An 18,976-nucleotide genomic window follows, 5' to 3' on the forward strand; every position below is an offset into this window, starting at 1 on the left:
AACCACCAGTTTTTCTGGAAAGGGACCGGCGTGTGGAGAAGGGATACCAATCAGGAATCTACGCTTTCACTGCTAGTGCTGCCACTTCCCAACTCAACCCTGACACAGAGCTGACCCTCTCAGACTGCAGGCCCCTGGCGCCCAGAGAATAGACCGGCCCTCTCCCTGGGTGCTCTGGCAGGACCCGGCCTGGAGGCTCCCTGACACTCGGCTACGGCAGGAGATCGCGCCAACCTCCCAGGACCCACGAGCAGCTCTGGGGGATAAGGAGTTCACTGGGTCCAGATCGGCGCCTGATCTATGGGGAAAGTGGTACAAAGCCTTGGCAGCAAAGCTGCAGGTGTTCCAGAGCTTTGGGAAAGCTGCGGGATGCGCATGCGCATCCATCCAGGTACCGCTACCATGGAAGAGGGCTAGCCCCTGTTACTAGGAGACCGGACGCTCCTGTGGAAACTCGGCGCTGTGGGCGTGCGCCTGCGCGGCGCGGATGGCTTCCCTAGGCGTCTGCTAGGGCTGGCACGTGAACGGACGCGTCGCCACGTGCGTGGGTGCGCGCGCAGGGCTCGTAGTCCCTGCGAGAGGGAGCGTCGAGCCAGGTACGCGTGCGCACAGGGACTGTGGGCTTGAGGAAAGGATGTGGAGCTAAGGCGCCAGGAAGTGGAGGACGAGCCCCCCTAAGGTACAGAGCGTGAGGGCGGAGTCGACGGCGGCGCGGGGCGGTGCTAACCGCTCCGCCTCCTTCCCGTCAGGTGTCGTCTGCCACCACCTGCACCTCCAGCGGGGCGGGGCCGGGTCCATTTGCGGGTGGGAAGGGCGGGGAGAGGGCGGAGGATGGAGATGGGGTGGGACTTGAGTCCCTGCGGGAGGCGGCGGCCTGGCAGGCGCCAGGATGAGCTCCGAGGAGGCGGCTGGGCCGCGAAGTCCCGGGAGGGACCTGGCGCCCCAGGTAGAAGCCGCGGCGATGGCCCGGTGGGGGCCCAGCAGTTTCTGGGCCGGAAGGCCTCTGAGGAGGCAGCGGCCAGGGCGTGTGTGGGGTCGGGGCGGGGTGACCCCGAGGCAGGGGTTCGCGGCTTGAGCTGCTGTGAGGGGCAGTGGCGGCGGAGCTCGGCCCCGGGAAGCCCTCCAGGAGCCGCCCTGCTCCCGCCGCCCCGTCTCGGGAGCGCAGGGCTGGCCAGTTCCTATGGTGACCGCGGGGCGTCCTGCCGCCCTGCGCTGGGTTGCGGGGTTTGGAGACGCCGCGGACGGAGCTGAGCGTTGGGAAGTCAGATAGGGGAGCCCAGCCCGGCTCCCGACTCCCAGCCTCTCACTTCTGAGCTCTTGGCAGACTTCGGGGGCGAAGGGCCGAGAGGAAGGGCGTCCTCATGAAAACCGTGTAATTTCAGTGCCCGGGAAAGGCAGGGTGAGCGGGCTTTTGTCTGAAACTAGTGGAGGCAGTTGAGAGCCGAGGCCGTCATGGGCCTGATACCCAGATACGCACAGGAATACTTCTTTCCCTTTAAACAAAGTCAAGGATCGCGGCATCAGGAAAAGTTTGCAAAGATGACGGTGTCCGCGTTTTCCTTCTTCCCCTCCATGCCCTGATACCTCCCGGTATTGGGTGTTTAAATGCCCTCTACTGGCATCTCAACTATGCTTTTTGTGGTTGTAAGGAAATAAATAACAGTCGGTCTTTAAGTAGAGGAAAATAGGTTAGTTATAAATGTAAAAGGAGAGTGTCACATTCAAACCTGCCTCCAGGATAAAAACTTTTTTTTTTGGTTTTTATTTTAATCAACTAAATCAATCTTTTTAAAATCCTCACCCAGTTTTAAAATCCTCACCCAATCCTCACGGGGATATGTTTTTATTGATTTCTAGGGAGACAAGGGATCCATGGATGTGAGGAAGAAACATCAATCGGTTGCCTCCCTAGGCTGGGATCTAACAGGCACCCTAGGTTTGTGCCCTGATTAGGAGTGGAACCCACAGAGGTAGATCGCTTCAACCAGCGAGCCAGCTGCCCAGGGCTAAGTCAGTTTTAGTTAGTGGGAAATAATTAGGAAGGTACATTAATGAGATATTAGTTTGAAAGAATAAATTTGGCATTATTTAATGGCAGCTTCCCAAATGTATCTGATTTTAAATGTTTCTTTTCTGAAGAAAAAAAAAAAAAAAGAAAGAAAGAAAGAAACCACTGCTTTAGCCCAGCATCGGATCAGTTGTAGAGCTTTACCGGCTGTCTTTCTGTCTCTTCTCCAGTTGCTTGGTCCAGTTTGTTGTAGGATAATTTCCTCTTGAAGTCCTCCCGGTACAGAGGCAGTTAGAGCAGGTGTTACTAGATTTATTCCCTTTTCCATCACACGCCCTTCTCCCCCGATGTAGCCTCTATGATAGCCACTTCCTCGCTTTTCCTTATTGTTCCTCCATCTTTGTATGTGAACATGCACTTTCTAGTTTGGCTTGCTTTTGAACTTATGCAAATGAAATTTTACTAAGTATTTCTTTGCATTTTGCTTCCTAAAACAGTTTGTTGTTCAGTGTTCTGATGTAAGAGTATCACAACTGATCTACTCCTCTCTTGGTGGACATTAAAGATTTTACAGTTTTGGTGAATATGAAGAACGTTATTGTGAAGTTTCTTATACATGTCCCCCATGGTAATCTTTTATTTCCCCATGGTAATCTTCTGAAGTGAGCTAGTTAGTAAGGCAGTCCCATATCTTAGTTATGGTATGACATCAGTTTAAATACTATTAAATTCTGTAAGTTCATAAAAACCTCTTGAAAACAGCTATTTAACCCCTTATGTACCCATGAGGTCTTCATAAGTGGTTCCTCTCTGAAGACCTTTATTTATGAACTTTTAAAATACAAGTTATTTCTTTACTGTATAGTCTGAATGGAAGAGAAGTGAGAACTTTGGGTTTGAATGGAATGACTAGGAGAGGTTATTTCTTTTTCATAGGAAAGGTTGACTGTTGTGGCTTTACTATTTTGTTTGAAGTGAATTCCCAAAACGTTTACTCACAGATTTTTATCACAAATACAAATATCTGTCTCAAAATTGTTCATAAAGTTTTGTGTGCTTCTCTGTATCTTTCTATTAGTGAGGCTATTCCTTCCTAGTTCAAGGTGTCTATCAGTTTAAACACTTGGGGACAGTTTTATAAAAAGAAAATAAATAGACCTTTTGTGGAACCAGCATTCAGAATCTCACATAAAATACCCTAGTGTTCTATCAAAATATTCAGTAGACATTTATTGAGTACATATTATATACCTGATATTTGGCTCAACACTGGTAATACCTTTTAGCAAATGATCTTACCTCTTTTTTTACTGAAAAATTAAAATTCTATCAGGCAGGAACTTCTGCAGATATCTATCCCTTGAAAAAATGGCCCTGGCTGGTGTGGCTCAATTGGTTGGATTTTATCCCATGCACTGAAAGGCCACCAGTTCAATTCCTAGTTAGGGCACATTCCTGGGGTGCAGGCCCGATTACCCAGTGGGATGCGTGAAGGAGGCAGGCAGTTGATGTTTTGCTCTCACATCAGTGTTTTTCTCTCTCCCTTTCCCTTCCTCTCTCTTTCTAAAAATCAATAAAAAATTTTTTTAAAAGCATATTTCTACTCCTTATCTTAGTCGTCACTTGAACTTGCTTTTTTCTTTCCTGTCTCAGAGGACGGTACATAGCCTATATCTGGGTTTCTTGTTAGCCCAGTGGCCTTGTGCCATTAGTTAGCATTAACCCATGTCTTAGAATCTTTATTGTGTTTACAAAACTGTAGGGCTTCTTAACCTGGAGTACGAGAACTTAGAGGGCTCTTGAATCCCCTGAAACTATGAAGTTGTGTATGTGTTTGCATTTAGGAGAGACCCCAGGGCTTTCGTTTAATTCTGAAAGCTTTCCTTGATGTAAGAGAATTAAGAAAGAAGATTTTCTACTTTGTAATGACCCTTCAACCACCTTGGTTTTTTCTAACTTTCACTCTACCTCTCTTCTCACAATCATGCTTCCTTTTCCTTAGTACTAACTCATTTATTAGTCATCAAACTTGCTTCCACCCCATCCGTACCATTAAAACTTCTTTGTTCCAGTCATCAGCATTGATTATATTGAAAACTAGAGGCCCGATGCACAAAAATTTGTGCACTCGGGGCAGGGGGCAGGTCCCTCAGCCTGGCCTGTGCCCTCTCGCAGTCTGGGACCCCTCGGGGGATGACCACCTGCGGGCTTAACCTGCTTCCCGGGGGGGATTGGGCCTAAGCTGGCAATCAGACATCCCTCTGGCAGCCCGGCAGCCCTCGGGGGATGTCCACTTGCCAGCGGGGAGCAGGCCTAAGCTGCAGTCAGACATCCTTAGCGCTGCTGAGGAGGCAGGAGAGGCTCCCACCACCACCGCTGTACTGGCAGCCATCAGCCTGGCTTGTGGCTGAGCAGAGCTCCCCCTGTGGGAGCACACTGACCACCAGGCGGCAGCTCCTGCATTGAGTGTCTGCCCGCTGGTGGTCAGTGTGTGTCATAGTGACCAGTCATTCCCAGTCCTTCTGCTGTTAGGGTCAGTTTGCATATTACCCTTTTACTATATAGGATAGAGGCCTGGTGCATGGGTGGGGGCCGGCTGGTTTGCCCTGAAGGGTTTCCCGGATCAGGGTGGGGTTCCGCTGGGGTGCCTGGCCAGCCTGGGTGAGGGGCTGATGGCTGTTTTCAGGCTGGCCACACCCCCTTCAGGGTGGGGATCCCCCACTGAGGTGCCTGGCCAGCCTGGATGAGGGACTGATGGCTGCTTTCAGGCTGGTCAAGCCCCCCCAGTGGGGACCCTCACCCCATGGGGGTGTGGCCAGCCTGGGTGAGGGGCTGAGGGCTGTTTTCAGTCTGGCCACAGCCCCTTCAGGGTGGGGGAGGGGTCCCTGGGTTAGGGGCTGAGTGCCATTTTCAGGCTGGCCATGCCCCCCAGCGACTCAAGCTTTCAGCCTCTCCTTTTTTCTTTTCTTTTTTTTTCCCCCCAGGGCGGCCTGGAAGCAGGTATCTGGGATTTATTTAACTTCTATAACTGAAACTTTATAGCCTTGAGTGGAGCCCAGGGCCGGTCAGGGCAGGTGGGAAGCTTGGCTTCTTCCATCGCCAGGGGCAACCCAAGCCTCCTGCTCACTCTAGCTTTGTGGCCATGGCTATCTTAGTTGGGTTAATTTGCATACTGGCTCCCGATTGGCTGGTGGGCATGGCTGGTGGGCGTGGATTGATGGTTAATTTGCATCTTTCTCTTTTGTTAGTGTAGATCAGGGGTGGGCAAACTTTTTGACTCGAGGGCCACAATGGGTTCTTAAACTAGACCAGAGGGCCGGAACAAAAGCATGGATGGAGTGTTTGTGTGAACTAATATAAATTCAAAGTACACATCATTACATAAAAGGGTATGGTCTTTTTTTTTTTTAGTTTTATTCATTTCAAATGGGCCGGATCCGGCCCGCGGGCCATAGTTTGCCCACGGCTGGTGTAGATGTTTTATTGAGTACTGTGCTGTGCACCTTTCTAGGCATTACAGCTATTACAGTGAGCAGCAGATAAGAGCCTAGATCTCTTGGAGCTTACCTTCTAATAGGGGGAGAAAACTAGTGAAGAAATAAATTATATCATTTCAAATGATATACGTGTAAATAACCTAACGAGAGTGACTAGGAGAGATGCTATTTAGGTAAGAGGTCAGGGAAGAGCCCAAGAGCTGAGCTGGGGGTAAGATGGAGCCAGCCATAGGCTGGGCCTTAACATGGAATGATACTGGTTCAGTAGAGGAACAGAAAGAAAACCGATAAAGCTGGCGGGTGGACAACGAGAGTACTAGGTCTGTTTAGGAAAGTGAAGGCAGGGCCCAAATCACACAGGACCTTAAAACGGTGGGTTTTATTCTAATTGCATTGGGGAGCCATTGGAGTGTTTTTGAGGAGGATTTCATTGATTTAAAGTGATTCTTTTGATCTCCGTTTGGAAAATAGTTGCAGGGAGCAACATAGAAGCAGAAAGACCAGTTAGGAAACGTGCAGTAATCCGTGTGCGGATGATGGTGACTTGAACCATGGAAGTGATAATGAAAGTGTAGAGAAGTGGGTGGGTTTGGAGTTAGAACCAACAGGGCTTGTTGATGCATTTGATGGGGATCAGGGAAAGAGGAGACAAAGCTGACTCCTCTGGCACTGCCTTAGGCACTGCCATTTGACCTGGGAGAGACTGGGAAGGAGCCTAGTGGAGGTGTCCTGAGAGCAGACTGCAGGTGGGAGAATTAGAGGTCTGTTTTACACAAGTTAAGTTGCAATGGCTGTGGACATCCAATAAACACAATATAATGTGCTCCGATAGGGTGTGTTCATCGTTTTTTGGAACATGTAAAATCCATGTTATGTCTTTTGGAGGGAAGTAGAACTCGGAAGTACTCTTTTGTAGTCCTTTTCTCTATATTCCCTTAGCATCCATGTGCATTCATTCCTCTAGTGTGCACTAATCCTGCTGTACTCTAATTTCTGATTTATTAGTTCTGGAGTTCCCTAGATCATTGCGGGTTGAAATTATAGCTTTTTATTTGGTTTCCATATTTCTGTCCCCAGAATCTAATATTGGGTCATCATTACTCTGTTTATAAATTTGAGAATCGGATAAATGTGACTGTTACAGTCTGATAGTATGAACTGAAACAGTGATAGGAATGGAAGATATGAATTTGAGAGAGATTTTAGTGAAAAATCAGTAGGACTTGATGGCCAATTAGATAAGTCGAATCACTGAGAAGAATTAGGAATAATAGTAATGGTTAATAATAATAATTATATATATATATATATATATATATATATATATATATACACACTTGCTTAGTCTGGCACTTTTCTAAATGCTTTACTTATATGAATCCTCATCGCAGCTCTTTGAGGCGAGTACTGTTATCATTCCCATTTTATAGGTGAAGGCTTGGCCAGAGAAGTAACTTGCCTCTAGTCATGCAGCTAGGAAGCGGCAGAACTAGCATGATGAACATGAACAGTCTGATGCTAATGAACACACTCTTAACCACTATGCTATGTTACTTCCCAGTTGAGAATGATTGTGGTTCTCACTTGGATGTTTATGATAACAGTTTGCTGCTCGCACAGTACTTTTACTTGCATTCTCTGACATCTGTACAGCAACACAAGTTCCATTCATAATCCACTTAAAGATCATGGGAATGTGGAGAATATTCTGGTGGCAGGCTAGACAAGGGCGTTTCAGATACATTGATTTATCTCCCTTTTTGCTGCCTCCAAAGCCAGTGCAGGGAAAGTAGCAGCTCTAATGTGATAGTCTCTTGGCCTCTTCCTACTTTTAATTTCTAGATTAGTCTGATGGGTAATTTTATAGAACTCCCACTTGACTATTGAGATTTCCAAAGAGAAGAAGGAATATTCAGTTGTATCTGCTGTGGTACACTGCTTCATTGTCACATCTACTAAATTTTATGATACCTTCCTATCACAGACAGCTCTGTGCAGGCTGGGGCAGTACAGAAAGCTCTAGAACATTGCTTGTTCTTAAGATTCTAATGACCATGTGAGGTAGATGTACATCCAGAAAACCAAATAGCTACATAAGTTGTTCTATAATGACTATATACAAAAGTTCCATTGAAGAAGTGATCACTATTCGATGGAGAAGACAAAGAAAACCTCTTAGAGAATCTAGAATTCTAGCTGAACCTTAGGAATGTCTTCATTGTTAGTTAAATGGATAAAAGGGTGAGGGCAAGGCTTACGAATAAAAGATAATATGTTTCTGCCCTGGCCAGTTTGGCACAGTGGATAAGGCATCAGCCTGCTGACTCAAGGGTCCCGGGTTCGATTCTGGTCAAGGCCATGTACCTTGGTTGTGGGCACATCCCCAGTGAGAGTGTGCAGGAGGCAGCTGATCAATGTTTCTCTCTCATCGATGTTTCTGGCTCTCTATCTCGCTCCTTTCTTCTCTGTAAAAAAATCAATAAAATATATTTTAAAAAAGATAACATGTTTCTGAATGTATAAAGAATGTGGAGTAGTTTGGAATAGTTTGCCCTTAATTGAGGGATTCTTGGAGGTGTCAAGTAGGAGATAAATTTGGAGTCATGGGAAGGGACCAAATTATAAGAGCTCTGAATGCTAGGTAGGCTTAGACTGTACCTTACTGCCCTGAATTAATTTGGGTTGAGGCCTATTTCAAAATAAGAAGATGGAGAATAAATATTAATTCAGTGCTTGTTTAATGGGATTTTTTATGAGTCTAGTGATTTGGTTTCCATATAGACCCAAGTCTCTATACTAGCCCAATAAGGATTGCTGAGCAGCTTTATGGAAATGCAGTATTTCAGGCATATTGTGAATAAAAATCTGCATTTTAATAAGATTCCCAAGTGATTTGTATATCACTAAAAAAATTGAAAAGTACTATAGGGAGGAGTCATTTGATTCTGTTATTCTAAGTCAAATGTTTATTAGTAGGAACATATTTTTCAAGAGAAACTGTATAAGGAATTGGATTTCAGCCTACCCCATAAAGGCATAAACGATTCATAATTAGAAATACTCTGTGGGATCTAATGCTAAGTTCCAAGTGAGGCAATAACTGCTGGAGTGAAGAACAGAAACACAGACTTGTGTTTTGTTTAGGAAAAGGGAAAAAGGAAGAGACGTCTGTCACACTGCTAAGTGCTGGATTAGACATTGTGTGACATAAGCATAGTGGCTGGGGGATCCTGATTCTGGAATATAACAGCTGTGTTGCCAGGAGAGATCTAAGGTACTTGTAGGAAATTCTCTCTTCCTTAACATAAAGGCAGCCTTGATTCAGGAAAAGAACAAATTATTTTCCTAAATTATATAATTTCTAAGACACTTTGTCAAGTAAAAATGTACAATGTGGATTAGTATGTGTAGTATGTTAAAGTGAAATATCTTGTTAGTTTGCACATGTACAAATATGTATGTGGGAACAATTCCTAGGAATGGGATTATTTGTACAGAAGCTATGCGTATTTGTAATGTTTGTAGATTTTATTTAATTGATCTTCATAAGTATTGTGTCATATACACTGCCACCAGTGGTGTATAACAATACTACGTAAAATATCCAACTATTTTATCTTTGCCAGTGTGAGTAAAAAAAGGTATCCAAGGTTGCTTCAATTTGTATCCCTCTAACTGGTGAGATTGATATCTTTAAATCTGTTTAAAAGTCATGTATGTGAAGTATCCATATTCTTTGCCACTTTTTCTACCAAGGTATTTCTTTTCCTTTCTTATTTATAGGAATTATTAATACACTAGAGGCCCAGTGCATGAAATTCATGCAAGGTGGTGTGTGTGTGTGTGTGTGTGTGTGTGTGTGTGTCCCTCAGCCCAGCCTGCACCCTCTCCAATCTGGGACTCCTCAAGGGATGTCCGACTGTCCATTTAGGCCCGATCCCTAAACGGGCAGTCGGACATCCCTCTCACAATCCAGGACTGCTGCCCCCCAACTGCTCGCTTGCCTGCCTGCCTGATTGCCCCCTATCCACTCCCCTGCCAGCTTGATCGATGCATAACTGCTCCCCTGCTGGCCCGATTGCCCCTAACTGCCCTCCACTGCCTGCCCGGTTACCCCTAACTGCCCTCCACTGATGGCCTGGTCACCCCTAACTGCCCTCCCCTGCAGGCCTGGTCCCCCCCAACTGCCCTCCCCTGCCAGCCATCTTTGACCACATGGGGGCGGCCATCTTGTGTGTTGGAGTAATGATCAATTTGCATATTACCTCTTTATTATATAGGATTAGAAAGAAGCCAGCCCTTTGTGATATGGGTAGCAAACCTTTTGGAAAACACAGGCCTAGAGATAGATACTTAATTTGCTGCTGACCCAATATTTTCTTAGTACAGTGATTACCAAGGGGATAGGATGGGGTATGTCTCTTTGGAAAAGCATGTTCACTATTGTAGTTTTATATTTGGAAAGCACACAGAAAAAGTTTTATAACATAAAATGTTAAGAAAGTAAAACTTGCTGAAATATTCTTTGCTGGTGTTACAAGGTTAAAACCAATTGAAAATGTACCTAAGACTGTGGTTAATTTAAAAAGTTTATATACTGTTGTGAGAAATCACAAAGCTGTTTTAAAAAGAATGTCCTGGTATTATTCCTATTCTTTCCACTAGGTTACCACCAAAGAACATGATTTTGGTCTAGGGGCTCCAGTTTCCGAAGCTGGAAAATACCAGAATAATCTCCAGCTAGAACAACAAGTGAGAACTCAAGATAAATTCATCTCTACACTGAAATTACAGGTTACATTTAACTTACATATGTATTTATTTCCCTGAATTGATTTTGGCTGGGGTCTATTTTAAAATAAGAAGGCAGAGAACATTAATTCAGTGCTGGCTTATGGTTTTATTTTCTGGGTGTAAAATCATTTCATTTTTATCTTAACCATTTTGATACACAGAGTCTGTGTTAGTGGGTGCCACCTGTGTGCCAGGTGTTTTATGAGGTGCTTTCAAGTACATAATCTTACTTCATCCCAAACTTGTGAAACTGTCGTTACTTCTATTTTACAGACATGGAAGCTGAAATTCCAAGAGGTTAAAGAATTATGATACTGGACTAATGAATGACAGAGCTAGGATTTATTGGAGTTCCCAAGTTAGTTAGGATTTAAATGCAGTTCTCTGAACTCCAAGTTGAGCATTGTTTCTCTTCTCCTGGTGCCTAAGTCTGTGGGGTAGCTATTAATTAAGGTCATTGAAAGAAATTGCCTCTTGTAGGAAGAGGGAGTAGACTTACTTTTCCATAATCCTCTTACTTAGTACAGCTAAAATCCCTGAACATTATGTATGAAACAAGCATAGAACACTGAAAGGCGGGAGGAAGAAGGAAGACTGACTAGGGACCCCAACACACCAAGACTAGGAAAGGGACAGCCTAGCAAGGAAGACTACTTTTAGACAGTAACTGCCTGCTCTAAGCAACACAGTGGAAAAACTATAGCCCCCTTCTGCCCACAAAGACTAGGAGCCTAGCCGGTTATCCTTGCCAGGCTGTAACAAGAAGCCCCAGCTGTACCTCATGCCCTCCTCTCCCACCACCAACTTCTCCATCTCCACAAGGTGCTGTCAAAGAAGAAGGCTGAGTTGGACACCAAGACTTTTGTGCCCACAAGGCGGTAAGGGAAGTTCCCAACCCCTTTGTGTGTGTGAAGCACATGGGGAGCCTACAAGCAGCTACCCTCACCGGGTGGTGTGAAGTGCCTCCTTTCCTCCTTGCTGGAGTGGTGTCCGAGGAGAATATGCAGAGTTAGGGCTTTACCAGGACCCAGCACGAACAAGTCCACCCACCCACGGTGGCAGTGGTGGACATGTGAGAGCAGTAGCGAGGCACCTCTGCTCTTCCTGCTGTTGTGGTATCAGCAGAGGCTCAGTGAGGAGCCTGAACTTCCATCCCTGCCCAGCAGGAACAAGGAGCTTCACCTCCAGGTGTCCATGGAAGCCTCAGGTAAAATTGGACCCCCTCACCCCCCCACCCCCAAGCAGGAACAAAGCAGTGTCCCTCTTCTCTAGCTGGGGCAGTGTCACAGGAAGCCCACTAAAACACAGGATCCAGAGTCTTAGAATACCAAGTTTCAATTAAAAGAAAAAATCACTCCTTATCCTAAAAATCAGGAAGATCTCAATTTCAGTGAGAAGAGACAGGATATGCCAGGATCGATATGAATTAGATATTACAATGATCTGACAAGGATTTTAAATCAGCCATCTTATAAATGCTTCAGCAAGCATTTTTTACATACCTGGGATATAGAAAAGAAAATAGAAAATCTCAGCAAAGAAGTAAAAGAGAAAAAGAGATAAAAACAAGAACCAAATGGAAATTTTAGAAGCAACCAAATTGTTCCTCAATAAGTGTATGGATAAACTGGTGCATCCATAGAATGGAATTGTAAAAAGAAATGAGTTATCAAGCCACAACAAGACATAAAGGGACCTTGAAAGCATATAGATAGGTGTAAAAAGCCAATCTGAAAAGGTTACATATTCTGATTCTAACTATGCGACCTGAAAAAGACAAAACATTGAGACCTTGGAGGGAGAGAGAGATGAATAGAGCACAGATGATTTTTAGGGCAGTATTCTGTCTGATACAGTAATGATGGTTACATGTTAGTATACAATTCTCAGAACCCATAGAATCTACAACTCAAAGAATGAACCCTAATGTAAACTATGGAGTTTAGTTAATCATAAGGTATCAGTGTTGGTTCATCACTTGTAACAAATGTATCACACTGTTACAAGATGTAAAGCAAAGGGGAAACAGTGTGTGTATGTTTGGGGGTGGGGAAACAAAAGGTATGTGGGAAATCTCTGAAATTCCTGATCAGTTTTTCTATAAAACTGCTCTAAAAAATAAAATTTATTAAAAATGTACAGAAGGAAATGTTTGTAAATCATATATCACATAAGGGTTTAATAACCAGCATATAGTATAGAGAACTACAACTCAACAGCAACGACAAATCCAATTCAAAAATGGATAACGAACTTGAGTAGACATTTCTCCAAAGAAGGTCTATCAGTGGCTAATAAATATATGAAAAGATCACCAACCATTAAAGAAATGCAAAACCACAATGAGATATTACTTTACACTCATTAGGATGGCTATTGTAAAAAACAAAAACCAACCAAACAAAACAAAAAACAGAAAATTACAGGTATTGGTGAGGATGGGGAGAAACTGGAGCCCTGTATGGTTGCTGGTGGGAAAGTAAAAATGGTGCAGCCATGTTGAAAAAAGTTTAGCAACTGCTCAAAAAGTTAAATATAGAATTGCAGTATTTTCCCAGCTATTCTACTCCTAGGTGTATCCCAAAAGATTAAAAGCAGGCCCTCAAACAGATACTTGGACACCAATGTTCATAGCAGCATTATTCACAATAGCAAAAAGGTAGAAACAACCCAGATATTCATCAGCAGATTAATGGATAAACAAACTAGCACGTACATACAATGGAATATTATTCACCCTTGAAAAGAATGAAATTTTGATAGAAGCTACAACATGGATGACCTTGAAAACATTATGCTAAGTGAAATAAGGCAGGCACAAAGGACAAATACTATACAATTCCACTTATATAAGGTACCTAGAATAGGAAAATTCATAGAGTTTTTGTTTAATGGGTACAGAGTTTCTATTTGGGATGATGGAAAAGTTCTGGAAATGTATATAGAATGGTTGCACAACATTATGAATATACTTAATGCCACTGAATTTTACACACAAAAATGGTTATAATGGTAAATGTTATGGTATGTCTATTTCATCACAACAAAATTACTTAAAACAAATGTAGTAAATGAATTAAAAACTCAGTGTTCTCAAACAACAAAATACATAGGGAGAGAGGAATGAATCAGTGAACATGAGAACAGAAAAATAGAAATTACCTGAACAATAGAGAGAAAATAGATTGAAAAAGTGAACAGAGGGTTAGAACAGGTAGAACCATAACAAAAGATACAACATTTGGATCCTTGGGGTCCAGCAGGAGAGGCAGAAAAGAGAGAGGCTGAAAAAGTATTTGAGGGAATAATGGCTAAATATTCCCCAAATTTGGTAAAAGACATAAAACAGATTAAAGAAGGTGAATGAATGCCTACAGGGATTCTCCCAAAGAAACCCATGCCAATACACTTTCTATTTAAACTTGTGAAAACTAAAGACCACAAATGTTCCTGAAATCAGAGAATTCATTACCCAGAGGGAAACATCAATTCAAATTACAGCAGATCTGAAAACATGGGGGTCAGAAAGAAGTGGCACAACATTTTTCAAGTTTTGGAGAAAAGAACTGTCAATTCAGTATTCTGTATGAAGGGAAAATCAAGACATTCTCAGAGGAAGAAAACTAAAAGAATTGATTGCCAGCAAAGAATAGCAAAAGGAATTTCTCTATGATGGAGATAAAAGAAGGAATCTTGGAAGAGTAGAAAGAAAGGACAACATTTAGAGGAAAAATATGAATAAATGTAATAGGTTTTCTTTTTTTCTAGTTTTTTAAATTATCTTTTTCAAATATAGTTCTTGATGCATGTAGAGAATAATATTTAAGACAATTATTAATAGAGGAGGATAAAGGAACGTAAAGGAAGATGAGGATTTTACACTTCACTCAAACTGGTAAAATGTAGGCTGCAATAAGTTGTGAATGTATAGGGCAACCATTAAAAAGTTATACAGCCCAGGCTGGTGTGGCTCAGTTGTTAGGGTATCATCCTGTGCACATAACAGTGAACAAAAAAGCCACACTTGAATTATAACAAAAGTAATTACATTAAGTACATATATTACTTAAAAGATGGGAACTGACAGAATGGATTAAAAAACATGACCTAGCTTTATGCAGTCTACAAGAAATACCCTTTCATGATATATCCAAGTTGAAAGGTTGAAAGGCACACAGACCTGAAATGAAGAAATAAAACTGTCCCTGTTTGTAGATCACATGATCTTCTACTTTGAAAATCTCATAAATATATAATATAAAAGGCAGAACTAATAAATGATTTTAGCAAGGTCAGAATACAAGACAAACATTAATTACGTTTCTGTACATTTCTATATATAACATGTGGCAATCAAAATTAAAAATGCATTACTATCTATAGTTAAATAGAAAATGGAATGATTAGATGTAAATCTAATAAAGAAGCCATGAGTTTGTATTCTGAAAAGACAAAATGCTAATGAAATTGAAGATCTAAACAAATGGAAAGACATATGTTTATGGATTGGAAGCCTCAACATAGTAAAGATTTCAGTTCTGTCCAAATCAATATATTGGTTTAATGCAATGTCCATCCAAGTTGTTAATCAGCAATAAAAAGGAATCTATTGATCCAAGTTGTTCTATTTATTTAACATTCTCAAATTCTAGCAAAAACAATTTGGAAAAAACAAAGTCATTTTTTTTCCTTTATTGATTAAGATATTACATATGTGTCCTTACCCCCCCACTACCCCCAACCCCCCCACTCATGCCCTCACCCCCCCCCCCCGGGTGTCTGTGTCCATTGGTTAGGCTTATATGCATACATACAAGTCCTTTGGTTAATCTTTCCCTCTCACCCCCACCCTCCCCTACCTCTCCTCTAGGTTTGACGGCCTGATTGAGGCTTTTCTGTCTCTGGATCTGTTTTTGTTCATTATTTTATGTTGTTCGTTATATTCCACAAATGAGTGAGATCATGTGATATTTATCTTTCTCTAATTGACTTATTTCGCTTAGCATAATGCTCTCGGGGTCCATCCATGCTGTTGCCTCAGTGTAGTATTCCATTGTGTAGATGTACCACAGTTTTTTAAACCACTCATTTACTGATGGACACTTAGGCTGTTTCCAGATCTTAGCTATTGTAAATTGTGCTGCTATGAACATAGGGGTGCATATATCCTTTCTGATTGGTGTTTCTAGTTTCTTGAGATATATTCCTAGAAGTGGGATCACTGGATCAAATGGGAGTTCCATTTTTAGTTTTTTGAGGAAACTCCAAACTGTTCTCCACAGTGGCTGCACCAGTCTGCATTCCCACCAGCTTCTTTTTCTCCGCATCCTCACCAGCACTTGTCATTTGTTGATTTGCTGATGATAGCCATTCTGACAGGTGTGAGATGGTACCTCATTGTCATTTTGATTTGCATCTCTCAGATGCTTAGTGACTTTGAGCATGTTTTCATATGTCTCTTGGCGTTCCTTATGTCCTCTTTTGAAAAGTATCTATTTAGGTCCATTGCCCATTTTTTGATTGGATTGTTTATCTTCCTTTTGTTAAGTTGTATGAGTTCCCTGTAAATGTTGGAGAGTAAACCCTTATTGGTGATAACATTGGCAAATATGTTCTCTCATGCAGTGGGCTTTCTTGTTGTTTTGTTGATGGTTTCTTTTGCTGTACAGAAGCGTTTTATTTTGACGTCCCATTTGTTTATTTTCTCTTTAGTTTCCATTGCCCTAGGAGCTGTATTGGTGAAGATATTGCTTTGGCATAGGTCTGAAATTTTGCTGCCCTTGGATTCCTCTAATATTTTTATGATTTCCCATCTTATGTTTAAGTCCTTTATTCATTTTGAGTTTATTTTTGTGTATGGTGTAAGTTGGTGGTCTAGTTTCATTTTTTTGCATGTATCTGTCCAGTTTTCCCAACATCATTTATTGAAGAGACTGTCTTGACTCCATTGTATGTTCTTGCCTCCTTTGTCAAATATTGAGAATAGTGATTTGGGTTGATTTCTGCATTCTCTATTCTATTCCATTGGTCTATATGTCTGTTCTTGTGCCAGTACCAGGCAGTTTTAAGAACAGTGGCTTTGTAATACAGCTTGATATCTGGTATTGAGATCCCTCCTACTTTGTTCATCTTTCTCAGGTTTGGTGGAGCTATTCAGGGTCTTTTTTAAATTCCAGATGAATTTTTGGAGAGTTCGTTCTAGGTCTGTGAAATATGACATTGGTATTTTAATGGGGTGTGCATTGAATCTGTAGATTGTCTTGGGTAGTATGGACATTTTGATGATGTTGATTCTATCAATCCATGAACATGGTATGTTCTTCCATCTGTTTATATTTTCCTCTATCTCTTTATTCAGTGTCTTGTAGTTTTCGAGTACAGGTCTTTTACCTCCTTAATTAAGTTTGTTCTTAGGTATCTTAATATTTTTGGTGCGATGGTAAATAGGATTGTTTTTTTAATGTCTCTTTCTATGCGTTCACTATTGGTGTATAAAAATGCCATAGATTTCTTGGTGTTAATTTTATATCACCAAATCGCTACATTGCCGAATTCATTTATTAAGTCTGATAATTTTTTGATGGAGTCTTTAGAGTGTTCTATGTACTGTATCATGTCATCTGGAAATATTGACAGTTTTATGTCTTCTTTTCCCATTTGGATACCTTTTATTTCTTCTTCTTGTCTAATTGCTATGGGTAGCACTTCCAGTATTATGTTGAACAGGAGTGGTGAAAGTGGGCATCCCTGTCTCATTCCTGTTCTTAGATGAATTGGTTTTAGTATTTGACCATTGAGTATGATGTAGGCTGTAGGTTTGTCATATAAGGCTTTTATTATGTTGAGGTGTGATCCCTGTATTCCCATTGTACTGAGGGTTTTTATCAAGAAAGGGCGTTGGATTTTGTCAGATGCTTTTTCTGCATCAATTGCTATGACTATGTGATTTTTATCTCTCAATTAGTTTATGTGATGTATCACATTTATTGATTCATGGATATTGTACCATCCTTGCATCCCCAGGATAAATCCTACTTGGTCATGGTGTATGATCTTTCTGATGTAATGCTGGATCCGATTTGCTAGAATTTTGTTCAACATTTTGGCATCTATGTTCATGAGGGATATTGGCCTGTAATTCTCTTTCATTGTGTTGTCTTTATCTGGTTTTGGTATTAGGGTAATGCTGGCTTTATAGAAAGAGCTTGGAAGTGTTCCTTCCTCTTGAATTTTTTGGAATAGTCTGAGGAGGATAGATTTTAGTTCTTCTTTGAATGTTTGGTAAAACTCCTCTGTGAAGCCATCTGGCCCTTGGCTTTTGTTTGCTGGAAGCTTTTTGATGACTTGCTTCAATTTCTTCCATAGTTATTGGCCTATTAAGATTTTTAGATTCTTCCTGATTGAGTTTTGGAAGGTTGTATTTTTGTATGAATTAGTCATTCTTCTTGATTCTGTAACTTAATATGTAGCCATAGTGATAAAGACTATGGTATTGTTAGAAGATAGACACATACATCAATAATACAGAATAGAGAATCCAGAAATAGCCCACACAAGTACAGCCAAATGATTTTTGAAAGTGGCACTAATGCAGAATTGTGAGCAAGGAGAGTCTTTTCAACAAATGCTGCTGGAGCAATTGGATATCTTTTAGGGAAGAAAATAAGCCTAGTTCTAAACCGTTACCAAATACAAAAATAACTCAAAATTGACCATAGAGTTAAATGTAAAATTTAAAACTAGGTAGAGGTAACATAGGAGAAAATATTCAGGACCTTGTGCGTGGTGAAGAAATGGCACCATAAGTATGAGTCATAAAATAAATTTTAAAAGATAGTTTCAACATCATAAAATTTAAGTCCTTTGCTCTATGAAAGATCCTGTTAATAGAATGAAAAAATAAGCTACAACGTGTATTTCTGCTAAAGGAATCATATCTAGAACTCATGAAGAATTCATCAAAACTCAACAATAAAAAGCAAATAATCCAATTAGAATATAAGCAAAAGATACGAAGAGGTACTTCACAGAAAGATGTATGGCTTGACAAACACAAAAATATGTTTATCCTTTTAAACATCAGGAAAATGTAAATTAAGACCATGATGAAATCATGTACACCTATAAGAACAGCTAATATGAAAAATAGTGACAGGATCAAATGCTGGCTAAGATGAGGAGAAATTGAATCACTCATACATTCCCAGTGGGAATGAGAAATGGTACAGCCACTCTGGGAAAATAAGCCTACATTAACCATACTACCTAGAATGAAAACTTAACGTCTACTCAAGAACCTCTATTCAATTGTTCATAGCAGCTTTATTTGATATAACCCAAAACTAGAAACAACTACAATTTCGCTTAATTGGTAAGTGAGTAAACGGTGATAAGCCATACTATGGAATATTCATCAGCAATAAAAAGGAATCTATTGATCTAAGTTGTTAACTTGGATAGATCTCAAAATCATTGAGCTGAGAGAAAAAGCCAATATCACAAGATCACATACTGATCTGTATCATATGATTTTAATTATATAACATTCTCAAAATGATGAAATTATAGAGATTAGTGGTTGCTAAGAGATAAGGATGGTCTACAAACAATTAAGCCAACCATGCTCTTTTCCCCATGCAATGACTGTTGCTTGTATGGGTTGCCCTAAGGGACCTTG

General features: G+C 41.3%; 1 protein-coding gene across 2 annotated transcripts in view; it reads left to right on the forward strand.

The window, feature by feature from the left end:
• The first annotated feature begins 625 nt into the window (after positions 1-625).
• Positions 626-18,976, forward strand: part of LOC308525815 (testis-specific gene 10 protein-like) — a 124,854-nt gene continuing 106,503 nt past the window's right edge. The window contains exons 1-2 of one of the 2 annotated variants that reach the window (XM_081100661.1): positions 866-946; positions 10,171-10,299. In XM_081100661.1, coding sequence (XP_080956787.1) covers positions 890-946; positions 10,171-10,299 — 186 coding nt within the window. In that variant the 5' untranslated portion in view covers positions 866-889. Of the gene's footprint in view, positions 680-865; positions 947-10,170; positions 10,300-18,976 lie in introns of those variants that run through there. The other variant, XM_081100662.1, reaches the window with a different exon arrangement.

Source organism: Myotis nattereri (genome assembly GCF_964212035.1).
Source record: "Myotis nattereri genome assembly, chromosome: 10".
NCBI classification, from domain to species: domain Eukaryota; kingdom Metazoa; phylum Chordata; class Mammalia; order Chiroptera; family Vespertilionidae; genus Myotis; species Myotis nattereri.